The sequence below is a fragment of the Cyrtonyx montezumae genome, unplaced genomic scaffold (assembly GCF_038088225.1).
Source record: "Cyrtonyx montezumae isolate F1298 unplaced genomic scaffold, pur_monq_1.0 scaffold_11, whole genome shotgun sequence".
NCBI classification, from domain to species: domain Eukaryota; kingdom Metazoa; phylum Chordata; class Aves; order Galliformes; family Odontophoridae; genus Cyrtonyx; species Cyrtonyx montezumae.
Window position 1 is genome coordinate 6,653,057 of NW_027071837.1, and position 22,414 is coordinate 6,675,470.

General features: G+C 32.5%; 1 protein-coding gene across 6 annotated transcripts in view; it reads right to left on the reverse strand.

Moving 5' to 3' along the window:
• PCDH11X (protocadherin 11 X-linked) overlaps positions 1–22,414 on the reverse strand; it is a 395,938-nt gene that overhangs the window by 353,480 nt on the left and 20,044 nt on the right. The window contains exon 4 of one of the 6 annotated variants that reach the window (XR_010621798.1): positions 18,124–18,320. The exons of 4 other annotated variants lie outside the window; for them this stretch is intronic. Coding sequence is in view for 1 of the 2 variants with exons in the window: in XM_065729492.1 (XP_065585564.1) it covers positions 18,315–18,320 (6 nt within the window). In the remaining variant the exon portion in view is untranslated. Of the gene's footprint in view, positions 1–17,347; positions 18,321–22,414 lie in introns of those variants that run through there. One more of the 6 variants, XM_065729492.1, reaches the window with a different exon arrangement.

Below are 22,414 nucleotides of genomic sequence, written 5' to 3' on the forward strand. Positions count from 1 at the left end.
TAGGCACAAAAACAAAGGAAAGACACTACCTACCTTCAGAAAGCCTCAAGTATACAGACATCTCCAGGAAGAAACTCTTGCCTCCACTGCCAACCCTTAAATGCGGTCTGGGAAGGGGTGGACCCTGGCTCCATCCCTTCTGGTCACTCAGGTGCATTGCATACACCTGAGCTTCCCTGGGTTACCTGCCTTCCTTCCTGACACTCCATCACCAATCCAAGCCATGATTTAGCATTTCCACTACAATGATCATTCATGATAAAGTGTTGTGTTTTAAGGTTGAATAGATAGTTCTATAAATGAATGCTGCTCTATGTTTATTTACTACATTGTAGATAAACTGATTAGTTATTCCTAGTTTCTTCTTAATTCACATTGTCTGATTCTAGTGTGTTCTTGCAGGACAGGGTACATTCTTCAGCAATGTAGTAAAAAATTTCTCTTCAAAAACAGATCAAGAAAGCTCATCTTACATTTAAAAATCTCTCAGCATCCAAGATATCTAAATCTTGTTCCCACATTTTTCAGTATATAAAATAATAGGCAATACCTTGAATGAATCCCTGTTCTTTTTGTTTGTTAGAGTAATGTTTCCTTTTAGGTAGGTTTAAAATTTACCACAGAATGCTCATTAGAAAGACAGTTGAGGAGGATGACCAGCAGAATTCAGCATCACGTCAATCATCTATCTGTATTGTTCAAATCTATATACATTATAACTTGCACTACCAACACAGAAGTTATTTTTTTTCTTCTTTCCACAGCTTATTAATAATCTCCCCATTATGAAAGAAGCAGATAGACATTCTTACGCTGACAATTCTCTCCCTCTTCAAATAGCAAGGTAACTGGTCCATCAAGTCTCACTCTCCTATCAAGTTAGATAGGTCTTGTTTAACCTTAGTTTCATCCACCTTCCACTGTGTAATTAAAATTTAATTACAAGATGTAATCAAAAAGATAAACAGTAAATAAATGTAAGTAGCAGTAAATAACAAGCAGATAACTTTCATCTTCTTCATTCTTGAAAGCTTAAATCCAAATTATTTTAACTTTTTTTACCGGAGGTGTCTCTTAAACAATGAGAGGGATAAATATATGTATACACACATTATCTCTCTGATTGTTCAAAACTGAAGTAATTTCTCCTTCCAATTTCAGAATTAGACTTTAATTTTATGACTAAGTTAATGTAATGATGCTTTATAAAGACACATATAGAGTTATCTGATTTGATCTAATGTCATAAATGATATATGCAGTTCTCAGTATATTCCACATTGTATCAGCACATGGCTAAAAGGATGGATACAGTTCTCTAAACTGTAGAGAGCACTGAAGAAGTAATTATTTTAAAATTAAATCAATGTGATATTAGATGAAAGAGTGACAGTAATGGAGTCATATGTAATTCTTGCCATTTCAATGACACCTGCATTCACAGTTAATCTCCCTGCATCATTCCGCCTTACCTTGTTAATGATAACCTGAATTAAAAATGGATAGAATTTTGTAAAGCTCGGTGCATTGACCTTACACTGTTACCCCAGATGGTTATGCTTCTTCAGTGAAAGCAGAATTATTAGCCTGCATAGCTTTCAAAAGTCTGTCTTAAGCATGTACAGAAGATCAATTTTCTGAAGAATAGGAATGATCTCATACTATACCTGTGACACTCAGCAGCTTCATCTACTGAGCAAGTGTAGTTTCCTCTAACTTACTGTAAAGTATGACTACTCATTCCCTATGATAATGAAGTGACAGTGCTTTGAGTCTCTGAAAGTAGATAACAGAGTGAGCTAAAAGCAGATTATGACCCTAGATCATGAACTTCAATAATTCACTTATTAAAATAGTTCCATTACTAGTTTCATACACTTGTCATTTGTTATTCAGTATTTGAAATGCTTTGTTTCATATAAAACTCCAAATAAATCCTTTCCAATCAAGTAATAGCAGTCTTTCGTCCTTGAACAAAGAAATAAAATATAACATGTAGAAGTGTAATGAAGGACGGATGACTCTAAACATTTAACCTATAAAAATCTGTAGTTCATGTTAAACCTGCAAAGTAGGATGGAAGAAAAGGGTAGCAGAGATTACTATAGGGATTTCAAAGCATGCAAAAAATAAAAAATAAAATAAACTGAAATAAACTGAAATAAAATAAAATAAACTGAAATAAACTGAAATAAAATAAAATAAAATAAAATAAAATAAAATAAAATAAAATAAAATAAAATAAAATAAAATAAAATAAAATAAAATAAAATAAAATAAAATAAAAAACAGACAGGTGTGGAAATATCCATGTAGCTAGCCATATATATATATGTATATGAAAGAATCCACATCCATAGACAGTGAAAGAAAAATGGGAATACTGAAAATAATATGATTTTCAAAAAGATTTTTTATTACATTTCAACTCACATAAAGTGAGAACCCAACTGCCTCATTTACTGCTAATGAGTCACAGATTGCTTGAATGAAGAATGACAAAAATTGCATTACATTTTTAAAGGTTTGCAAGACACTTTAGGCTCTGATAATATTTCTCTTATTTCATAGGTTTCTTTGTCTTGAAGTTTCATACCCTTGTAGATTTTTTTTACAGTGCAAAGTTATGAACTCATATAATGTAATACAATACATAGTATTGTAAGGAGTATCATTTTGTTTTTTTATTATTACATATTTTTTTCTGGACTTTTATTCATACAATAAAAGTATGTTATTTCTTCCAGCAAACAGAAAGCAAAAGAGCTGGAGCATCAAATAAGAATGGGACTTATTGATTTTCCATTAAAATCAGTGTAAGATATGGCCTTGTTGAAACCAAAATTAACATGCATTAAATAGTAATGAAAGTTCATTTTTAATGTTATTTTATATGATTTTTAATATAAAAGAAGTTTTCCTTTTTTTTAAATTTGAATTATCTTAATGGAAGCTAGATTAGAATACATTTTTACTTTTTTCTATTTCTTATAATGTGCATGTGAAGATCCAAGTTTGAAAACTCTCCAGTCTGACAGTATACCACAGTGCATCAGCAGCTTTATCATGCCACTGCAGCACATGTAAATGCTGACACGATGGGAGCCATGCTTACGCTGAAAAGATCATTCAGCTGTCAGATGCTAATTATACTTTGAAATCCTTGTGGGCATCACAATAAAAGTGTTAATTAATGTGACATGGGATAGCAGCTTCTGAGCTTTGGGACATATATCTCTGGCAACAGTAAAAGAAGAATAGAATTTTTTTATAGAAGGCAGAATTGTATTACAGTGGAGATTAATTTTTGTTTTCCCACATCATAGTTTCTTTCACCCTGAACAGTATTTCTTCCAAAGGAGTGACAAAATAAAAACTGCTTAACACACATGAGAATTCCTGGACTTTACCAAAAGCTATGCAAAGCAGTAAGTTCATTTTGCTTTCAAGATCACTCTGATGTTTTAGGAGTTTCTGGAATTTAAATAATGTAATTAAGATAAAATCATCCCCCTCACAGTGTTTACTTCATGCCTTTCCATTACTCTATTTCTAGCTTCTATTCCTACACTTTCACATGAAGATTTAAATATGATGCAGTCTTCCAAAGTTTGGTGAGAGAAGGAAATGGGATACAGTCTGATGTGATTTATGTCCTATCTCACAATTATTTTACAAATGAATGATTACTCTCAGTCCACTTTCTCCAAAAGCAGTCTTGGTGGCATTGTCTAAAATCATCTTGAACTCTTTAAAGCCAATAACATCTTTTAGACTTTTATAGTAGTATTTATACTAGCAAAGAAAACAACTAGCACTTCCTGAAAACAAACTACTTACTGAACTTTCCACAAAATGTTTTGCTGCAAGTTGCTAAAGAGCAGTATAGGAAGAAAAAAACAACAACTCAAAAAGACACTGACTTCTCTCTCGCAACATGACATGAACTTTATCTTGTAATGATGTGTTGCCAAAGAAACTCACAAAACTGGCCAGTGCTTCATTGACTGAATTTGATGGTGATAACTGTCAGAAATCAGAGTGAATGACATTTTTGCAAAGGTTAAATGTCATCAAAAGAAACAAAAACATGCATGTTGACACCTGTGAACTTTGCAAACAAGAAAGTGATTACACTATCAATGCTAGCTGAGGATAGCAGTTCTCATTTTCTACTAAGATATATTTTTTGGATTGCTGGAACCAGGATCCTTTGCAGATTGTCTGCTGGCAGTATAGAGGTGTGTGCTGATGTACTAAATACATGTTCTCCAAGATCCTTCTTTTTTTTTTTTTAATTAGTAAATATCCTGATAAATTAAATGCTTAAATAACAGACATAATGAAAACACTGTGACTTTTAGCAGCTTATGGCAAAAATATAAAGGTAGTGAAACAGACTGATGGAAAATAAATATACACAAGTAGAGTAATGAAGAGAAATTATTTAAAATTAACAAATATCATTGTTATAAACTTGCATATAAAATATTTATTCTTGTATGTGCAAAAATATTGTATAATTTAATTTCTGCTCACTTATATGTAGTAAATTTTAGTAATATTATAAACAACTTCTAAAATATTTATATAGTGATAGTGGAATAATCAGCCTAAAATTACATTAAATGGAAATGAAATTTCTGAGTAAAATACTTCTATTTATTTGAAGAACTTCTTTTTGCATTGGTTATCTATCATTTGATTGTCTCTGTTGTTTCTATCAGTCAGTATATATGCCTCCAGCACAAAAAGTCACAGATCCTAAAAATACTCAGCTTCTTGAGCCCTACATTTAAAAATTTTTTTGTGATAGATTTCAGAAATCATCCAACTCATGTTTGGCTGTATGAAAATGAAGTGCTCATATAGTTTCCTCCCACTATAAACAAAGACAGACACAGAGGATGACTCATTTCAGCTTTTTCTAGGAACATGAGACAGCTATAGTGGATGATTTTCTAGATGTGTCCCTCTTCCTTCACCTCAAATCTAAATCCTTCAAAAATATATTTCTTTTACCTTCAGATTCATTCAGACGGAAAAGAACAATCACTTGGAAGAAACCACAATGAAATTCTGATGTATTTCTTCATCACCAAGTATTATGTGATACTAAGTGAATGATACAGCTCTGAGCTTTGCTTATTCTATTCTTATTCTCCCTTTCTTAAGCTTGTGCTTCAGCTCACTGAATTCCAGTACCTAGGCATACAACATATTTTCTGATCCAGTATGTCAGTCAATCTGTTCTGATTTGCAAAAGGGAATTAAGTAACTCAAAGACACTAAAAAGAAATATAGAACATTTCCTCGTTGCTTTTCAGCAATTTTCCAGAAAAAGATTCAGAACATTCACTTGTGGTCAAGCTTAGGGATTCACTATGTTCACTTTATATTTGTTTTTAATAAGTTTTATAGTGAAGGGAAGTTTTATAGTGATCTCAATACAATCTATTCCCTTTGCAAAAATACTGCTAAGGTTTTCCCATCTTTATAATTTTGCAAACTAGAACTCGTTTCAGAAAATTTCATTCATCTTCAGAAACACTGTCAGCACTGAAATTCAGTTTTATTTTATTATCACTGTTGGGCATTTACTTTCACTGTTGACTATTTGTTTTTACTTTCTCAAAATACTGTCACAGTATGTCCTATGTATTCACCTTTCCTTCTAACTATATTCTTCTTTCTTACAGCCTGTTTCCTGCTTCCCTGTATCATTCTGCAGTTTGCATTTGCCACTTTAATTTAGAGGTTATTGGTTGATCCAGCTGTCAACATTTAAGCTGGATCAACTGGTCTCTTCCTTTCGAAAACCAAATTACTATCAAGCTTCTCTGACCTTTTTTTTTTATTATTTGTTTTCTTTCAATCTCCAGCCACAATATGGCCAAGACAAAAACAATTACAAAAAGAAAATCCATACAAAGCCTAAAACCACATACAAATCATGGAATGGAAACAGCACAAGACAATCTGCCACAATCCCCATGGAAGATTACAATATGTTTACTCGCAAATTCCCACCACGTAGTACTTTTTTTGACCAGTAGTGGAACATACTGTTCCAGCTTCCCACACTCAGTCTTAAATAACACCCTTAACAAAGTATCAGATGCGTTGTATTGTTAGATAAAAGCAGAAATGAACAGAAACCAATTAAAGACAAGTTTTGGTCCATTACATCCAATCTGATTTCTTCTCCCATGGAACTTAATACTACTGAGGTGTATAAATTAAAAATGACTTCTCAGATACTTTTTCCTCTAGAAACAATACACAGAATAAATATTTATAATGAAAGTGGACCAAATATTACAGCATTCCTTTGGAATAAAGGCTTGTAAAGATTTATCCATAAGGTTTTTGCATCTGTTGGTAAACTTAGATTTATTAATAGAATATTTTCTATTTGAATATAGAAGAACATCTTCTAATTTTGATTTATTGGATGAGATGAGAACTAACTGAACTGAAGGCTCACATTTCAGCACATGTAATACTAAACTAAATACTTTCATTAAATAAAGATTTACATTCTTGATTTTCAGGCTTTAAACGTGTCTGATGGAAAATAAAGAATAAATGATATTTTTCATCAGGATTTTATCTTAACAAAAAGTCTTTTTTGCAGATGTATTTGATATTCATTATGTTCTTGTAACAGCCTCTGCATCTCAAATGTTATCAAACCCTGGCAGAATCTTTTCATCTTAATAAGGCAAAAGCAGTCTTTGTGTTCTCAAACCCTATTTTGTTCTGATTATCAAGAAGAAGGACTTGATTGACACAGGAAGAGAAAAAACAGTTCTGATTAAATCTGAGAGTTTTTATTTGGGCCAGCTTCAGAAGGAGAAAAGGTTATCTATCTGTTAAGACATATGACAGATTTTTTTCTGCCCATTATTTTTTATATATATGAAAAAACTATTACTTTCAGCAATAAGTAAAGGTAGCCTTCAAGTAAGCTTTGCATTTGATGAATACTTTCAATTTATCAAGCATCAAGACTGTGTCTTCTATTCTCCTGTCAATGGACTTACCACAAGATAAACAGTTAATACATTTGGACTCATTTGTTTTTTTACACTTTCATATTTTGAATTTTTTACTTAAGTAACTAAGCTTTGGCTGTAACACTAATCTCTTCACATATATATTTCAGATATCCAGAGTACACTGTTCTATATTGGCATCTTTTTTATGTCATTGAAGGGAGAAAACAATAAATGCTTACAGACAGTAAATATTTTATAAATATCCAGCTAGAAACTAAGACAGTATTGAGCCAGGCTCAGTATCATTATTCGATTGATACAAAGCCCACTAAATAAACCCAGCTACCACTGAAGAAAAATTCCTCTGAGGATCTCAGATGCTATGCAGCGCTGTGTAGGTTTCTACATCCATTCATTTCCATCCATGCTACGATTATCCTTTCATCTAGTATAGAACATATTGCACTGTAACCATGCTAGACTAGACAAGGAAATGTAAAGAAAATTTAAAACCAGATTTGGATTTATTTTTCCCTTGCTTTTACCTTGATAGCTTCTCTACAGATTTGGATGCAAATTTGCCCTACACTCTACTATTGTCTTTCTTTCCTTTAGGTACAGGAACACAAATCACAAAATAAAATTTGGATGATCTTTAAAAGGAGAATTTAACAAAATACGTCCTGCAAGTATTGACGAGAAAAGTATCTGAAGGTTTTTGAGGAAAATATTTTACATTTTAGAGCCTTAATATAAAGAATTAAGGGAAAATAACATGTTAATAAGAAGCAATCATTTTTGCTTACTATTTACAAGTGATAAAATTGATGTCTGAAAAACATGGAGTTAGACATGGAGTAATTCAACAACAGAGGCATAAAAAAGGATCTAAAGTCACAAGAGAGGAATCAACAATGTGAATTATATCCTGCTAAAAAATTATACAAAATGTTTGCTTTAGTCAGCTTCATTTTTTTTCCTTTTCTAATGTCTAATATAATTTTAAAATCTAATATTTTTCCCTTTTTAATATTACTATCCTTATCCCTGTATCTTTTTGTGATACAGACTCCAGCACATCAACTTTCTTTGCAGTATGCTCTGATTTGTCACTGAGAATGAACAAATTCTTAGAATTTTTGATATGTAAAAATAGATTATACATGTTGCTTTGCATTGTGGTGGATTTCACACAAGTAGTGAATGACCTCTGAAAACAAAGCTTCAAAAGAGCTTTTTTTATTAGTAAAATTTTACTACATTCTCCCATCTATCTCAAGAAGAATGATGTTCTTCATGAGTAAGATTACTACAGTTCATTCTGTGAAATTCCACAGTTATCATATCCTCATGTGAATTTAATAAAGCTTAGCCTTAGCTGCTCTTGAACAGCAGCCAAGCATTTGATTTGTTCTATTTCATTTTATTCTTCTATGTGCATCTCACTACCATCTGCAGTCATAAAAACAAACAGTTCAAGCAGCTAATGTGTTAAAAGGGGGCAATGACATAATGAAATATTTCCTTCCAGTTCCCTCCAGCCCTCATTTTTTCTTTCATATCCATTTCAGAACTCACATTGTCATTTACTAATTCCAGAAAGACTTTCTGTAAGAGGATTTTCAGAACAGATGTTGGAACCCTTACACAACTGAGCATGTGCTGTCTTATCCATGTTTAGTGTTTCAAAGCTAAAATACTGTAACTAATAAATCATTCTTGGTAGCTGATTGAGAGCATGTAATTGCACCATTGTGTGCCTTGTGTACAGAACATATCAATAGAATATTTTCCCCTCCAATTAAGTTTTCTTTTTCCAATTGCTTTTCAAACGGAACGCACTACTCTGCTTTTAACATCCACTTCAAGACAAGTTTCTGAAAAGGTTTGATTCACTACTTTATGAGTAAAGAAATGATGATGTGTCAACTTATCAATGTTTACACTAATAGAACTAGATGGAATTTCAATATTTTTATAAATTAAAAACAAATATAAAAGTTGGTGAGTGACACAAGGAAGCAAAAAACAATATTGGACTGTACTCTGAAAATGCATATTAATAGATATATTTCAAATATAAGTAAATTGAATTCATTTGGTATTTATCCATAAAAAACAGATGAGATTCAAATAAAATGTCTACACATACCTGAGGGTCAAGAAACACTAAAAATTTGAGATGACATAGAAATATATTAATTTGGGAGAATTCTGGAAGAGACTTAGGGTCATGGCAGTTTTTGACCTTTCACCTGAAATATATATGTAGCTGAAAATATTTGAAATTTGAAACCCAGAGAGAAAATATCCTTTTAGATGTCAGAAAAATGGAATCTCAGTAAATGGGAGTACAAATAAAATAACCCTGTTAGTGAAAGAATTTAAAGTATTTCTAATATATATTTTTGTAAAATGGGATGCTATGTTCTTTGAGGACAGTTTTATGCCATCCTTTGTTCCAAGATGAGGTAAAACTCTGAAAGAGTCATAGAGAGTTTGAATCTTTGATACTAAGTACTACTTCCTGCAGGAAGTAGAATCTCAGAAATTGGATGAACAAGAAAAAGTAGTTTCTTGAAAATAATGGCAAGGAGCCAAATTCATACAGATAGACTTTACAGAATTAATATAAAATTTGTGTGTGTAAATATTAATAGATTCTATATTAACACTAGTAAGGAATGACAAAAAGGGTCATCATAATATGAAGAGTGGCAACATAATACATCATGCACTAAAACAGAAAGACATGAGGATGAAAAACGTGGAAGACAAGTTTGGTGAAGGACAATGAGATAGCTGAAGACGGCTCAGTATCTAAAAGTGAAGAGAAAGGTGGAGCTACAGACAAAAGTTATACTGTGAGGCAGGAATCAATTTATTCTTCATCTTCCTGATGTAAAGGTGTTTGGTTGTCTCATGCAGAATGAAACAATTTTTGAGACTGGAAGGAATGAAGAAAGAACGATCACCTGAACATGTGAGGACCTCATTGGAGCTGAAGTGAAATTTTAATTTTATCCCACTAAGAATTTTTCAACCATGAAACCAGAGAGAGCAAGCTTCTTGTTCCACAATAGAAGGAGTCAAAGTATGGTTGAGCGTATAGTTTTTGGAATACAACACACATCTTTGTCAAAGAAAAGAAAAAGAGACACAATTCAAAGAAAATGAATGATTGTGATCGGCTTTAATGACTTCTATTGTTCAAAACAGACTTTGATGGATTGTCTATAAGGGCCCAGAAAAAGTTTCACTGGTTCTCAAGTACTTCCTACCTATCTCCAAAATATCTTCATGCTCTTTCAATAGAACTTAAACTCACAAAGAGAAATTCCAATTAAGATAAGGAAACACTTTACAACATGAGAAGTAGTCAAATAGGAACTAGTGTTTCAGAAAGGTTCAGGAATCTCCACCCTTATAATTAGTCAGGGGTAGACAGAATGAGGTCAAGAGCAAATCAGTCAGTATTTGCCCAGCTTTGAGGAAGAAATATGTTAGAATACTTCCTGACAGAGAAATTAGGCATACAAAATTATCAGAAAAATACTTTACTTTTGTGTGTCCACATATAAGCTTCCACAGCTCTACAAAGTGTAAAATGAAAGTTAATAGGGTAAATATTTAGTATGAGGAATAAAGCACACAGAAACCATTTACATTACTTCAGCATGTCTTATGGGACATACCTTTGAAAAGTATTAGATATTAGTATTTGGAAGATCAGCTTTCTGTATTTTAAGGGAGAAAAGTAGAATTTTTCCAGTAGGATTTCTCATAAAACCATTGTTCCCACTCGATTCCAAAAAGCATTATAGATCTAGCTGACTCTGCATGAACTGTAAGAAAGTAAATACAGCAATGCCAATTACTGCTGATAATAACAGTATCAAACATACCTTTACAAACAGCAGCAACTCTCAGCTCTCTCTTACTGAGTTTTGAGTTTAGCATGAGATGGGAGAGAGATTTCTCCTATAAACTGCAGTGGTTCTGGATTCTAACTTTGAAATCAATAGCAATCAAAATCTCAGCAGGCTGTAGAAGTCATTGCCTCCTTTCTGCTAAGCTTGAGAACATAACCCAATATTTTTCTTCTTCTCTTGAAGTTTTGTTTACAAATATACTTATTCTAAATTGAAAAGCACTTTCACAGCTTCAGTTTGATGCACTGATATATTGTATCATGTTGAACCCCCAAAACCGATGCTTTTGAAACAGAAGGTAGAAAACATTTGCACTTTTACAGTATATGTTACGATTCTAAATACGTATACCTATGCATTTATATAACTGGTTGAGTATATTTTTACTTAAAAAAAATACATTTGAAGAAATGAAATGCAACAAAGACAGAAGACAGCTGCAAGAATCAATAATATTACAGTCTATTTGTTTCTTTCATATATTTCTTTTATATATTAACTATGACTCAGGTAAGTTTAAAAATGCAAAAAAGGTTAAGTCATACAACAAATTTTTTGGAATATTGTTAACAATTACATAGTTTCATTCAGTTAAAATAGCAATGAAATCTATACTATACACTACTCAAGTCTAAGTTGCATCTCTTTTTCACTTTCATTTCGAAATACATTAATTTTCCAAGTGTGGGAAAGAACATTTCTAAAAATCAATAAAAATTGGTCATGTAATAAAATTAAGATATCTTACTTTCAAATCGCATGGTAAGCCTAAAACAAATCACACTTTAAAATCAAATGTGAACACAAATCTGTGTTCGCACACATTATAAGTTAGAAGGCAACATTCTACTACTTTTATCTATAATTCCACGTAAATCCAATTAAGAAAGTTTGTCCATTGTGTTGGAATGTGGCACAAAGATTTCACACGTGGAACATCAGATACTGATCAAGCTATCTTATCTCAATTTAAAAAAAATATAATAATACTTTTTTTCTCATTCCTTTTCCACAATTCTTTTGTCCTGAATGTGATCAGGACCTTATTTTGGCAGACAGATGATCTCAAAAGATATACAGCATTAAACAGCTGAGGCAAAGGTATTTTTCATTTAACTGTGGTGCAAGAATCAATGCTACTATTGTAATGTATTAATTTCTTTCAAATGCCTTATATAACGTTTTCCTGTTTCTTAACAATTAAGATTGTATGAATCACCTTACCAAAAGTGATTTGAAAATATATTTAAAAAAAAAAAGTATTCACTCTTCACAAAAATAAAACCACTATACCACATGAATGTAAGCCAAAAATGTCTTAACTTCAGTTCAAATATTCTACTACAGTTTGATCAAAGAAACAAATTTTGATATATATACATTGACATAAAATAACTCTTGAGAATTAACACAGTATTCAGATTTATTCTTACATTCTAAAAAGCTATTTCTTAAGTTTCACTTTTGACAGAAAGTAGTTAACTATTATTTTGTATTTTATTTTAATTAAAGTGTTATTTTATACAAATTAACAGAATTTGTGGTACTCGTTACTTGGTGAGAATGAAAGATTTTTTTTCCTGGATTGCTTTTCCCCAAATGTATGTCCAAGTAGTAGAAATGTTCAGGAAAATGCATCTTCCAGTCACTCAAGTACTTTACAAGTTCAAAGTGTGAAGTACATCTGTTTGTTGCACATTTGCTTATCTGAAATACATATGCACTCTAGGCATCATCTGACAGTTTCTTGCAGGGAGGAGGTTGGAGAAAAAAGAAAGGAAGTGAAGATGGATCAACCCATCAATGACTTAGATAAAGATCTAGGAAAAGTATGTTTGTTGAGTGTGTCAGATCCATATCAGAGTGAAGTTGTCTACATGCCTGAAACTTATTTGCGATTTACGCACACAGATAAAAGGTTTTTGAATAGCCAGACACTAAAAAAGAAGAAATATTCTTCAGGAAAGATCTTAGATTCAAGTTTCAATTCAAACTCCGGTGATCAGATTATTAACAAAGACAGACAACATCACAGCCCAGTACATAAGAAGAGGTGAAGTTCATCCATTTGACAACCATGAACATCTCATAGGAGAACAAAGATGAAAAACATAAAAAGGACTGAAATCTGGTTGATAACTCTCAGGTGCTCTTCAGTAATGGAAAATCAAACCTCAAATCTTTGATAATCATCATTTAGCTTTTATTGCAAAAAAAGTTGTTAGAGCTTTAATGCACAACTTTGATTTAAAAAATAAATAAAAAATAAATACAAATGAATAAAGGCTGTTCAAAAGATTGCTGAAGCCAGAAATACTCCTGAAAAATTAATGGTAACACAATTGTCTAATATCCCTCTATATTAATTTAAATAACTGAATTTAATTTACATATTTCTCTTTATGAAATCTGCAGGGGCAGATTTTTACACTGGAGAAGATATAGAAGCATCATTTTCATGATATTTTCAGAGGCAAGATTTAAGAGAGTCTATACAACAGAAGAAATATATTAATTCAAAATAGCCAGGGAGATTTTCCACAGTACATTCCAGTACTGTCAGTACTGGAATAAGTAAAAGTGAAATACTCAAAGAAAGAGAACATAAACTCAAAACTGTATTTATCATACTGTAACATAACTTCCAAGTTATCAAGAGTCACTTGCTAATACAGTCAGAACACAGCACACTCTCAAAGGGAAGACAAACCTCAAAATAATGTGTAAAGTGAAGCCCTAGTGCTTGACTACCTTTCATTGCAAGATATATTGTGTACTGGGGCAGGCATATAGCTACAGTCTTTTCTATGTGATATACTGCCTGTAAACTGTGCTAACTGAATATGATATATATGTGTATTCATTCACCCTCATGCTTTCTTTACATACACGTGCACAGAAAATACATACATACATTGACATATATATATGTAAATACATACTATCTCTCTCTCTCTCTCTCTCTCTCTCTCTCTCTCTCTCTAAACACTACATAAACACTCACACATATATGTAAACGTTCTTAGAAAATGTCCAGCTCTTTGGAAAGCTCTGCTTAGACCACATGTATTTGAAGAAAACCTAGACAAAATGTGTGTACTGGTAAGGAATATGCTTGCTGTTAATCCTTGTGTGCTAAATTTAGTTTAATAATTACAGACTTTAAACGCTGTAAAAAACATTAGCATAAATATAGACTTGACAGTGTGTGTGCACTGTCAAAAGAGAGATCGAAAGTGTGTTTAAAAACAGTGCTTCTCCAAAAGATATATAAATATAAACTTTAAACAAAATTTATTTTAGAAATAGATGATTAAGACATAAAAGAAACAGTGCTTGGTAATTCAATATGAAATCAAAAATATATACTCAAAAAGTCTTGTTAAAAAGAGTTTACAAATAATACTTAACATCAGGCTATGCCATAAATACTCGAACTATGATAAAACAGGAAATCAGTGAAAATGTGTAACAACAGCAATAACAACAACAAAAATAGCAAACTACTTTACAGTTTATGTTAAAAAAATAATTTTGTTTACATCACAAACTGTTTCATTTTTGACAGTACCCTACTGCCTTTTAGCAGTATTCAATGAAATTCAGAAGGATATAGAGATATCCTCCAAAGTCCAACATATATTCTGATATGATATGCAGTTTTCATACAAACTGCTGATTGTGTGCCATAGTTTTTCCTCGAAGAGACTCTCCTGACATTAGGGTGTCTGAAATCAAGTGGCACTGAGCTTTGGTAGACACATATTCACACAAAATCCAGAAACTGACAATATGACACAGGATGCAGAGTGGCAAATCTGAGTGCACACTGTAAAACTATCAACAGATAAAAAACTATTCTCTATGCTAAGCCACACATGGCACTGTAACTAAGTGAAAACTCTAGGACTTCTATAGGCACAAATCTTTCCGCACTGGTGATAAGGGTGGTGATGTGCATCAAATTAAAGGAAAAATCTCTAAATAAGTTTACTGAGATGATAGTGAGTAGTAATAATTATAGTCTAAACCACAAGAAAATAACACAGAATGTGTGACTGATATTTCCAAGAAAAATATAACGAGTTTTCAATTTCAAAAGCAGCATTTTGACAACTCAGTAATTCTTGCTCTTCATTTACTCTGACATCCATCCAGTCACAATGATCATTTATTTAGGTGAAAGAAATTATGTTCAGCACTGAAATAGGACTGGCTTTGACTCAGAAGTCTAATATTCATTAAAAAATCTAAATATGGAATTTTCTGACTGACCTCCTCTTATCCCTTACCTTTTTTATAAGCACAGAAATTAATAATCAGCACACATACACATTTGGTACGTACACATCAGGCTTTCATGAGACTTTCATGAATGCACTTAATCACAGAATCATAGAACGGCCTGGGTCGAAAAGGACCTTGAGGATCAAGGTTTATTTTCAATTCCCCTGCCATGGGCAGGGTTGCCAACCACTAGAGCAGGCTGCCTAGAGCCACATCCAGCCTTGCCTTGAATGCCTCCAGGGATGGGGCATCCACAACCTCCCTGGGCAACCTGTTCCAGTGCGGCACCACCCTCTGAGTGAAAAACTTCCTCCTAATATAACCTAAATCTCCCCTGTCTTAATTTAATCATCAGAAGGCAATAAGCTCTCTGATAAGTCTTATACTAGCCTATGAAAGAACCACTTTTTAAGTGATATTTCGATATATGAAAACAAAAATGGAAACAGAGAAACACGTGAAACCAAACTACTTAAGAGGTTGCTGGTTTTTCCAATAGTGCATTTGAAGGGATATAATATTTGGTTGAGCTAGCTCATGAGAGAACTAGAAGAGGGATTACTGATTCAGAACAGTAATCCAACCAGTTGATGAGCCTCTATTTTACATGTGTGATTGAAATCAGACTAGATTCTTCTAGAATAGAATGATATGACCAATGAAAATACCAGGAAAAGGACAGATCTTCATCTTGGTTAAAAGAAAAAGGAACAGGAGTCTCCTGAGAAATATTTTTCTCACAATCAACATTCATCTCAAGAAACTGCAAGCACAAGTTATCAAAGGTTCTTTTCATACTCATTGTAAAAAGTAGGCACTTGTAGAGGACTTGCAGCCCTCTAGCATGTAGATGAACCCAGTCCAGTACCTCAGCTCAGTATTCTTCAATTAAAAAAAAAATCTCAGCGTAAGCATTCCAATTATTTGGTGTTTTTCCTCTTAATCAAACATGAATTTTATGTATACAAGCTTTCTCAACACGGAAATCAAACCTAATTGCTGCAAGAACAGAAATCCAAAGATTCAATAAAAAAAAAAAGAAAACACAGTAAATAAGTCAGTGAAATCATACTATCTTTCTAATGAACAACTCTACTAGACCAAAGGTTAATTACTCTTAACAAATATCCTTGCATGCTTCCCATCACCCAACTATGAGGCACCCAAGCAAACAACTGTAATAGCAATAGGCAGTACCCATCTTTAGTTACACTAAACAATACTTCCTGAATAAACTTTTTACTACGCCTTAAATGGAGTATAAAACCAAAACAACTGACTAAGTTGTGGCATTGAGTCAATAAATATCATTACTGTATGTCTAACCACTGAATGTGTTGTTTAATTTGAAACATAAATGCTGAAAGGGTATGGTAAACAGGAACAGCAAAACTGTCTTACAGATACATAAACATCTTTCCAAGAAAATTATCATCTCATTATAGGAAGGAAATTTTTTCCTGTAACAGTCATAGCTATAATTATGCAATACAATATGCTAAATTACAATACGTACTTAATTATTAATAGAATTTATTTTACAGATCAAATAGCCAAATACACATTTTTGAAAGAGCCAGATAGCAATGTGGAGAATACTATAGGCAACAGTCATGGTAGACATTCTGCAGTCTAAGAACTGAGGCAACGTGAATATTAAGTACAAGCCTATAAATATTTTTACATCAAATATACAGGAAGGTGTAAGAATGTCATGTTGTAGTATAATCGATCAATCATTAATAACTTTTTCTTTAAAAGAAAGTTATATACTGTACACATCCCAGTTAGAAGTGTTATTCATTTTATTCTAGCAAACTAATATTACATGTCTTCATATAAGTGCAGAAAACAGGGTTCTTTATACTCCTTTGCATCCTAACAGATTTTCTATTGCATGTGAAATGCTAATATTATAGATGATACATATTGAGCATTATTCCCTAAAATATACAGGAACTTGCAACCAGGCTGAAAATCAAGCAATGATACTCAACTATATTTGTTAAATGAACCATACTAAATTAAAAAATAAAAATAAAATAATAATAATAATAGTAATAAAACATTATGTAAACAAATTGGAATTTAAAAAAGACAGGTAATAATAGTAATAATAATTTGGGGAGAAAAAAAAGAAAAACAGAAGGCCATTTTTTCCCCCATGTGCTGGGTAACAGTGCAAAAAAATCTAGGTTCCAACAAATATTTACTATTTCCTATTTTATCACACTGAAAAGTAACTCACTGGATTTATGATGTTTTTTTGTTTTGTTTTGTTTTAAAGAAGTATTTCAGAAAATTAGGTGTATAGCACCTGTTACACGTTATCTAAATTTCAGCAAGCAAAATGCAAATTATGCTCTATTTTTGAGTTATTTAAAAGGTGATCATTTATTACAAAATTTTGTGGGTAAGAAAGTATTAATTGTTCACAACTAGTATTGTGCCTATAAAATGAGAAAGCAGTGATTTGATCAATTCCATTTATGATCCACAGCAGCAATATTATCATTAAAAATATTATGGTACAGATATAAATAATACTAGCTTCTTAGTATGCATAACAATGCCATAGGTGACAAAAATTTATTTTTCTTTTTAATGCAGGGAGTATAAAGAACTTTACATTCTCCTTTTAATGTATGAATAAAATTTATTGCTCCCTTTTATTATATAATCAAAACTTCTACTTCTTTTAACTAAAATAAATAAGGAAAAAATCTGGGACAAGAAGTTGGTTACAAGCAAAATTAGAAAACAATAGATTTACCATAATCGCCAACTGCGATGAATGATGGGTCACATTACTTTTTTCTTAGCAAAACTACATTATAGAACACTGTAGCACAACGTACTAAAATTTTGTTCTTTTCCTTTTAAAAAATTCTTGCCCTTGATACCTTTCAGTAGGGCAGCTTGAACAGTTCATCGTCACTTCCAAACCCCTCTGGAGATGAGACGATAAATTTCTTCGGCAATCAGAGAGAGGACAAAGGGCTTTCTCGTGCTATTTCCTTGTTTTCATGTTTGCTGGCTTAACATCATTGTGTACACGTACGACTTCAGTATATAACATCAGATGCGATGACGTTCAGAGCTGGCAAACAGAGAAACAGCATGAGAAAAGCCCTTTCCTGCATAATTTTCCCCATATATTGTCAAGCTTGCTTCCAACTTTCAAGCATGTCAACCATGATATAGTTTGAGAAGTATTGCATTTCTGTGTGTTATGTTTTTATGATTTTTGTTGTTATTATTGATATTCCACATCATAACATCATGAACATATCATTAATATCAATAATACAACAAAAATCATAAAACCATAACACTGTGTAACCAACCACCTTTGGTGAACATGTTTACAGGGTTCTATACACACAGAAAGACCTGCACAGATCTACATACACACAACAGAAGTGTTACAAGAGGAGAAACAGAAATGGCTTCTATGTATGTTATTCTAAGTTTTTAAATACTTTGTCATCTTGAAACTTCAAGTGCTGTATCAAGCATACAGCTATCAGAAAACTACCATACTACCTAAAATAACATTCTACAGGGTATTAGTAGACTTCATTCAAGAGCATAGTTCCTAAAAATGTAAAATATTTTGAAGAGTTATTTTGCTACTTTAAGTTGTATTCATCATCAACAGAGTTATAATCTTGAAAATTCACTGAAACAAAGCCATTCAGATCAATTGTTTCAAGGAAAAAAATCCACTATCTATAGCAGTCACCAAGATACCAGCCACTCACTGGTCAGGAAATTACTATCAACTGAAGATCATTGAGTGCAATACTTTCTCGGATATGGAAAGAAATGAGTGTGAAAATTAAACTAAAGATCAAACAGATTTCATTGTTGACAATGGTTGGCAGCCACAGGTTTTTATAACAAACAAAAAAACAAGGAACCTCAGGAAAAAGAGTAAACATTTCATCTCCAGAGCAAAGCACGAAGGTGAAATATGTTTAATGTTTAGGAAAAAATCTTATGTATTTATAATGCTAGTATCCCAAAGCAAGCTGCTCTTGGACAGGGCTGAGCATCACTCTAGCCTGTAAAACCATCACCCAAATGTTAAAGTTGCAACTTTGCCTACCAACTGCATTACAAACTCAGTCAAATAGGTTTTAATGGGATAAAAAACCTTTGTTTTCCCCAGAATAGTTTTTACTGTTCAAGAAACCCTTAAATGCTGTACTGAGGGACATGGTTTAGTAGGGAAATGTTGGTTGTAGGTGGATGGTTGGACTGGATTATCTTGGAGGTCTTTTCCAACCTTGGTGATTTGGTGATTCTATGATTCTACTTAAGAGCCATATTCAAAATCAGTCATTTCTTCCTAAAGGACAAATTATTTATTTTGTTTACTTTCCAGTTGTGCTTGCTATTTGTTTTCTACTAAGAAGTACAGAGTAACACTTCCAGATTTCCTTTCCCATGTCTTTTCAATGTAAAACATATATATGAAGTAAAACTTGTAGATTTTTTCCACAAAGAATTCCACAGAGGAAAAACACTTCCTCGACCGGTTGTGCTTTAATGGTACTACATATCTAATTAACTGCTCACTAACACAAGAGTCTGCAAGTTTCACTTATCCTTCAGTAACACCTTTTTCTCCAGACATGAATTTCAGTTCTTACTGAAATGTACATACACAGAATCATACCAGAATTACCAGCAAAATTACCAGCCAGAAAGTTAAGACAAAATAGCAAGAACAGTTAAGAGTCGTTAGTAATCACTTCTGAAACAGCTTTTGGGAAGGGTTAGATCAACAGATATTTATCTGACATTCAGAAGAAAATGTTCCTTGAGTGTAATTTACTCTGTATTCGTCAATGTAAAACACAATGTTACCTATACATCCTTTCACATATCAGAAGCATCAGCATTGCCTATTGATGATTACAGGATACTGGATTAAACTCACTAGTGTCGCTTATTATCCAAAACAATAAATCGTGCATCTGAAGATTTGCATATCACATGAGTTTTCAGTTATTTGTTTCAGAAAAGTGCAGTATTCTTTTAAACCACATCCTAACACACTGCTCTCATACTGAGTGGAAAACAATAATGGCATTTCACCACATTTCAAATAAGAAACAGAAAACCATATATATCATAACAGTAAGCCTATGTAAGCAGTTGATAGTGAGACGGTAGGCCCCAAAAAGGCACTGTACCTTAAATGAGCCCTACTTTTCAATATGAATTTAATGTCTATCTCCAATTAAGTTCCTACAAACAAGTTCAGCAGAGATCGCTCTGTTATTTGAAATCTTCACTCATACATGCAGGTACATTCACACATGACAGAATTCTTGCAAATAAATCGATTAATGAAGCTTTACAGTTGTAAATATGAGAAAATCAATCTTCATACCTGTTCCTTCCCTCAAAATTTTTCTAAAGATGGCATAATGTACTAGCACTGGAAATGTTAACATATGGATGGGAGTCTACTGTAAAGCAGGCATAATCACCACCAGGTACAGAAACAGCACGATTATGTATTTCTCAACAGTTCAGAAAATGACTGTATGTTCCAGCTGTACCAGCTAAAGAGGTGAACTGACACTAATCCATGTCCTGCCATTGCTGTTTTCATGCAGTCATACTTTTTTACTAACAGAAAGTCCAGATAAAACTTAAAATGACAATAAAAAAGGCAATGGAACCCTTCCTCAGAGAGCAGCTGTTTATTTTAGGATATTAATACTGTTCCTATAGTATGCATTACAGTATTTTCAGATGAATGAATGTTACAAATAGCATTAACTGAAAGAATGAAGGAGGAGGAGGATACATGAAGTTTTAATCAACCTTTGCAGCACTAGTTTCTGAGGACCCAGCTGCCAGAGGTAACATTATATGATATGAATGCTTTGATTAGGTTGATGCTTAGACAAGCATTTGAATCATCTCAATGTTGTTTGAAACTCTTGAGGAACGATTTCAGATTTTAAAATTTGTGTTACATATTATATGAAAACTAGTTGTTATTGGTTGCTTTTTTTTTTTTTAACCAACAAAACAGAACATCCTTTTCAACATTCCAGTGCAAAGGAAAAGAACAGAAAGACTTTTGAAAGTATAGAATTCATACAGCCTACTTACTCTAAGGTAAATGTCAAAAGCAATTGAGTTTTTACAAAGCTTGTGGACAGACAAGCTGTAAACATTGTATATGTTTTAGTCCAAAGAAATACATTCTTCTAAGAGGCTCATAACCACTGAAGCAAAGAAAATCTGAAGACAATTAAAGTTAGCTTGATTTTTTATACCTTACTTTGAAAAAAATTGAGCATATTAAGAACAAGAAGCCCCTTCACAATTTATCATATGATAAAACTTCCTTAATACATCTACAGCATCCCAAAGGAAAGCACGCTGTTCTGAAGGTACCAATTCACTCTCACTAGTATTAATTCCTTACGTGTGACTTGAAAATGATATTAATATCTCTTTCCATTACCCTTTCTCACACAAAAGAATCAGAGAAGCTTATTCAATCTTCTTCCTTGCATCATATTAACACCACACATTTCCCTCTTCAACTTTCTGCAGTCAATGATGTGTCCTCACTTGCTTCTGATTCCTCTCCCATAAAACTTTGAGCTGTTGCTATTCCAGTAATTGCCCACACTGTCACTGGAGAGATATTTTGGGCTTTTTAGTGGAAAATCCTTTTCATCCTCTTTTGCAATTTTTTTTAGTACAACTGTTGTAATGACTTTGTCATTTTATACATCACTTCAACAAGTTCAACAGAAGCAAAGAAATATTTTTTTACTTCAAGACCTGTGATATCAATCTGATATAAAACTTCAAAAAATCTTGAAACTTTTTATCTTTAAATCATTATTTCAAACATCTGAGTAGAAACTTAGTCTTGCATGGCCAAAGCTATTGAGATGTGAGGTCTGTTAATAACCAACAGAAAATGAAGAGAAATAAATTTCACTGCTAGCATTACCTTTAGTCTACTCCTTCAGAGAGATTTTGGCTTGTAATAGGGAAGCATTACATTAATTATTACAGTAAAATAATGTTTCCCATATTAGACATCTTTCTTATTTTAATTTCTCAAGCTAGCACATCTGCCTTTTTCTCCTTGATGTTCTACATTTTTCTGAAAATTCAGAGTGCAACATGAAGGTATCATTAACCACA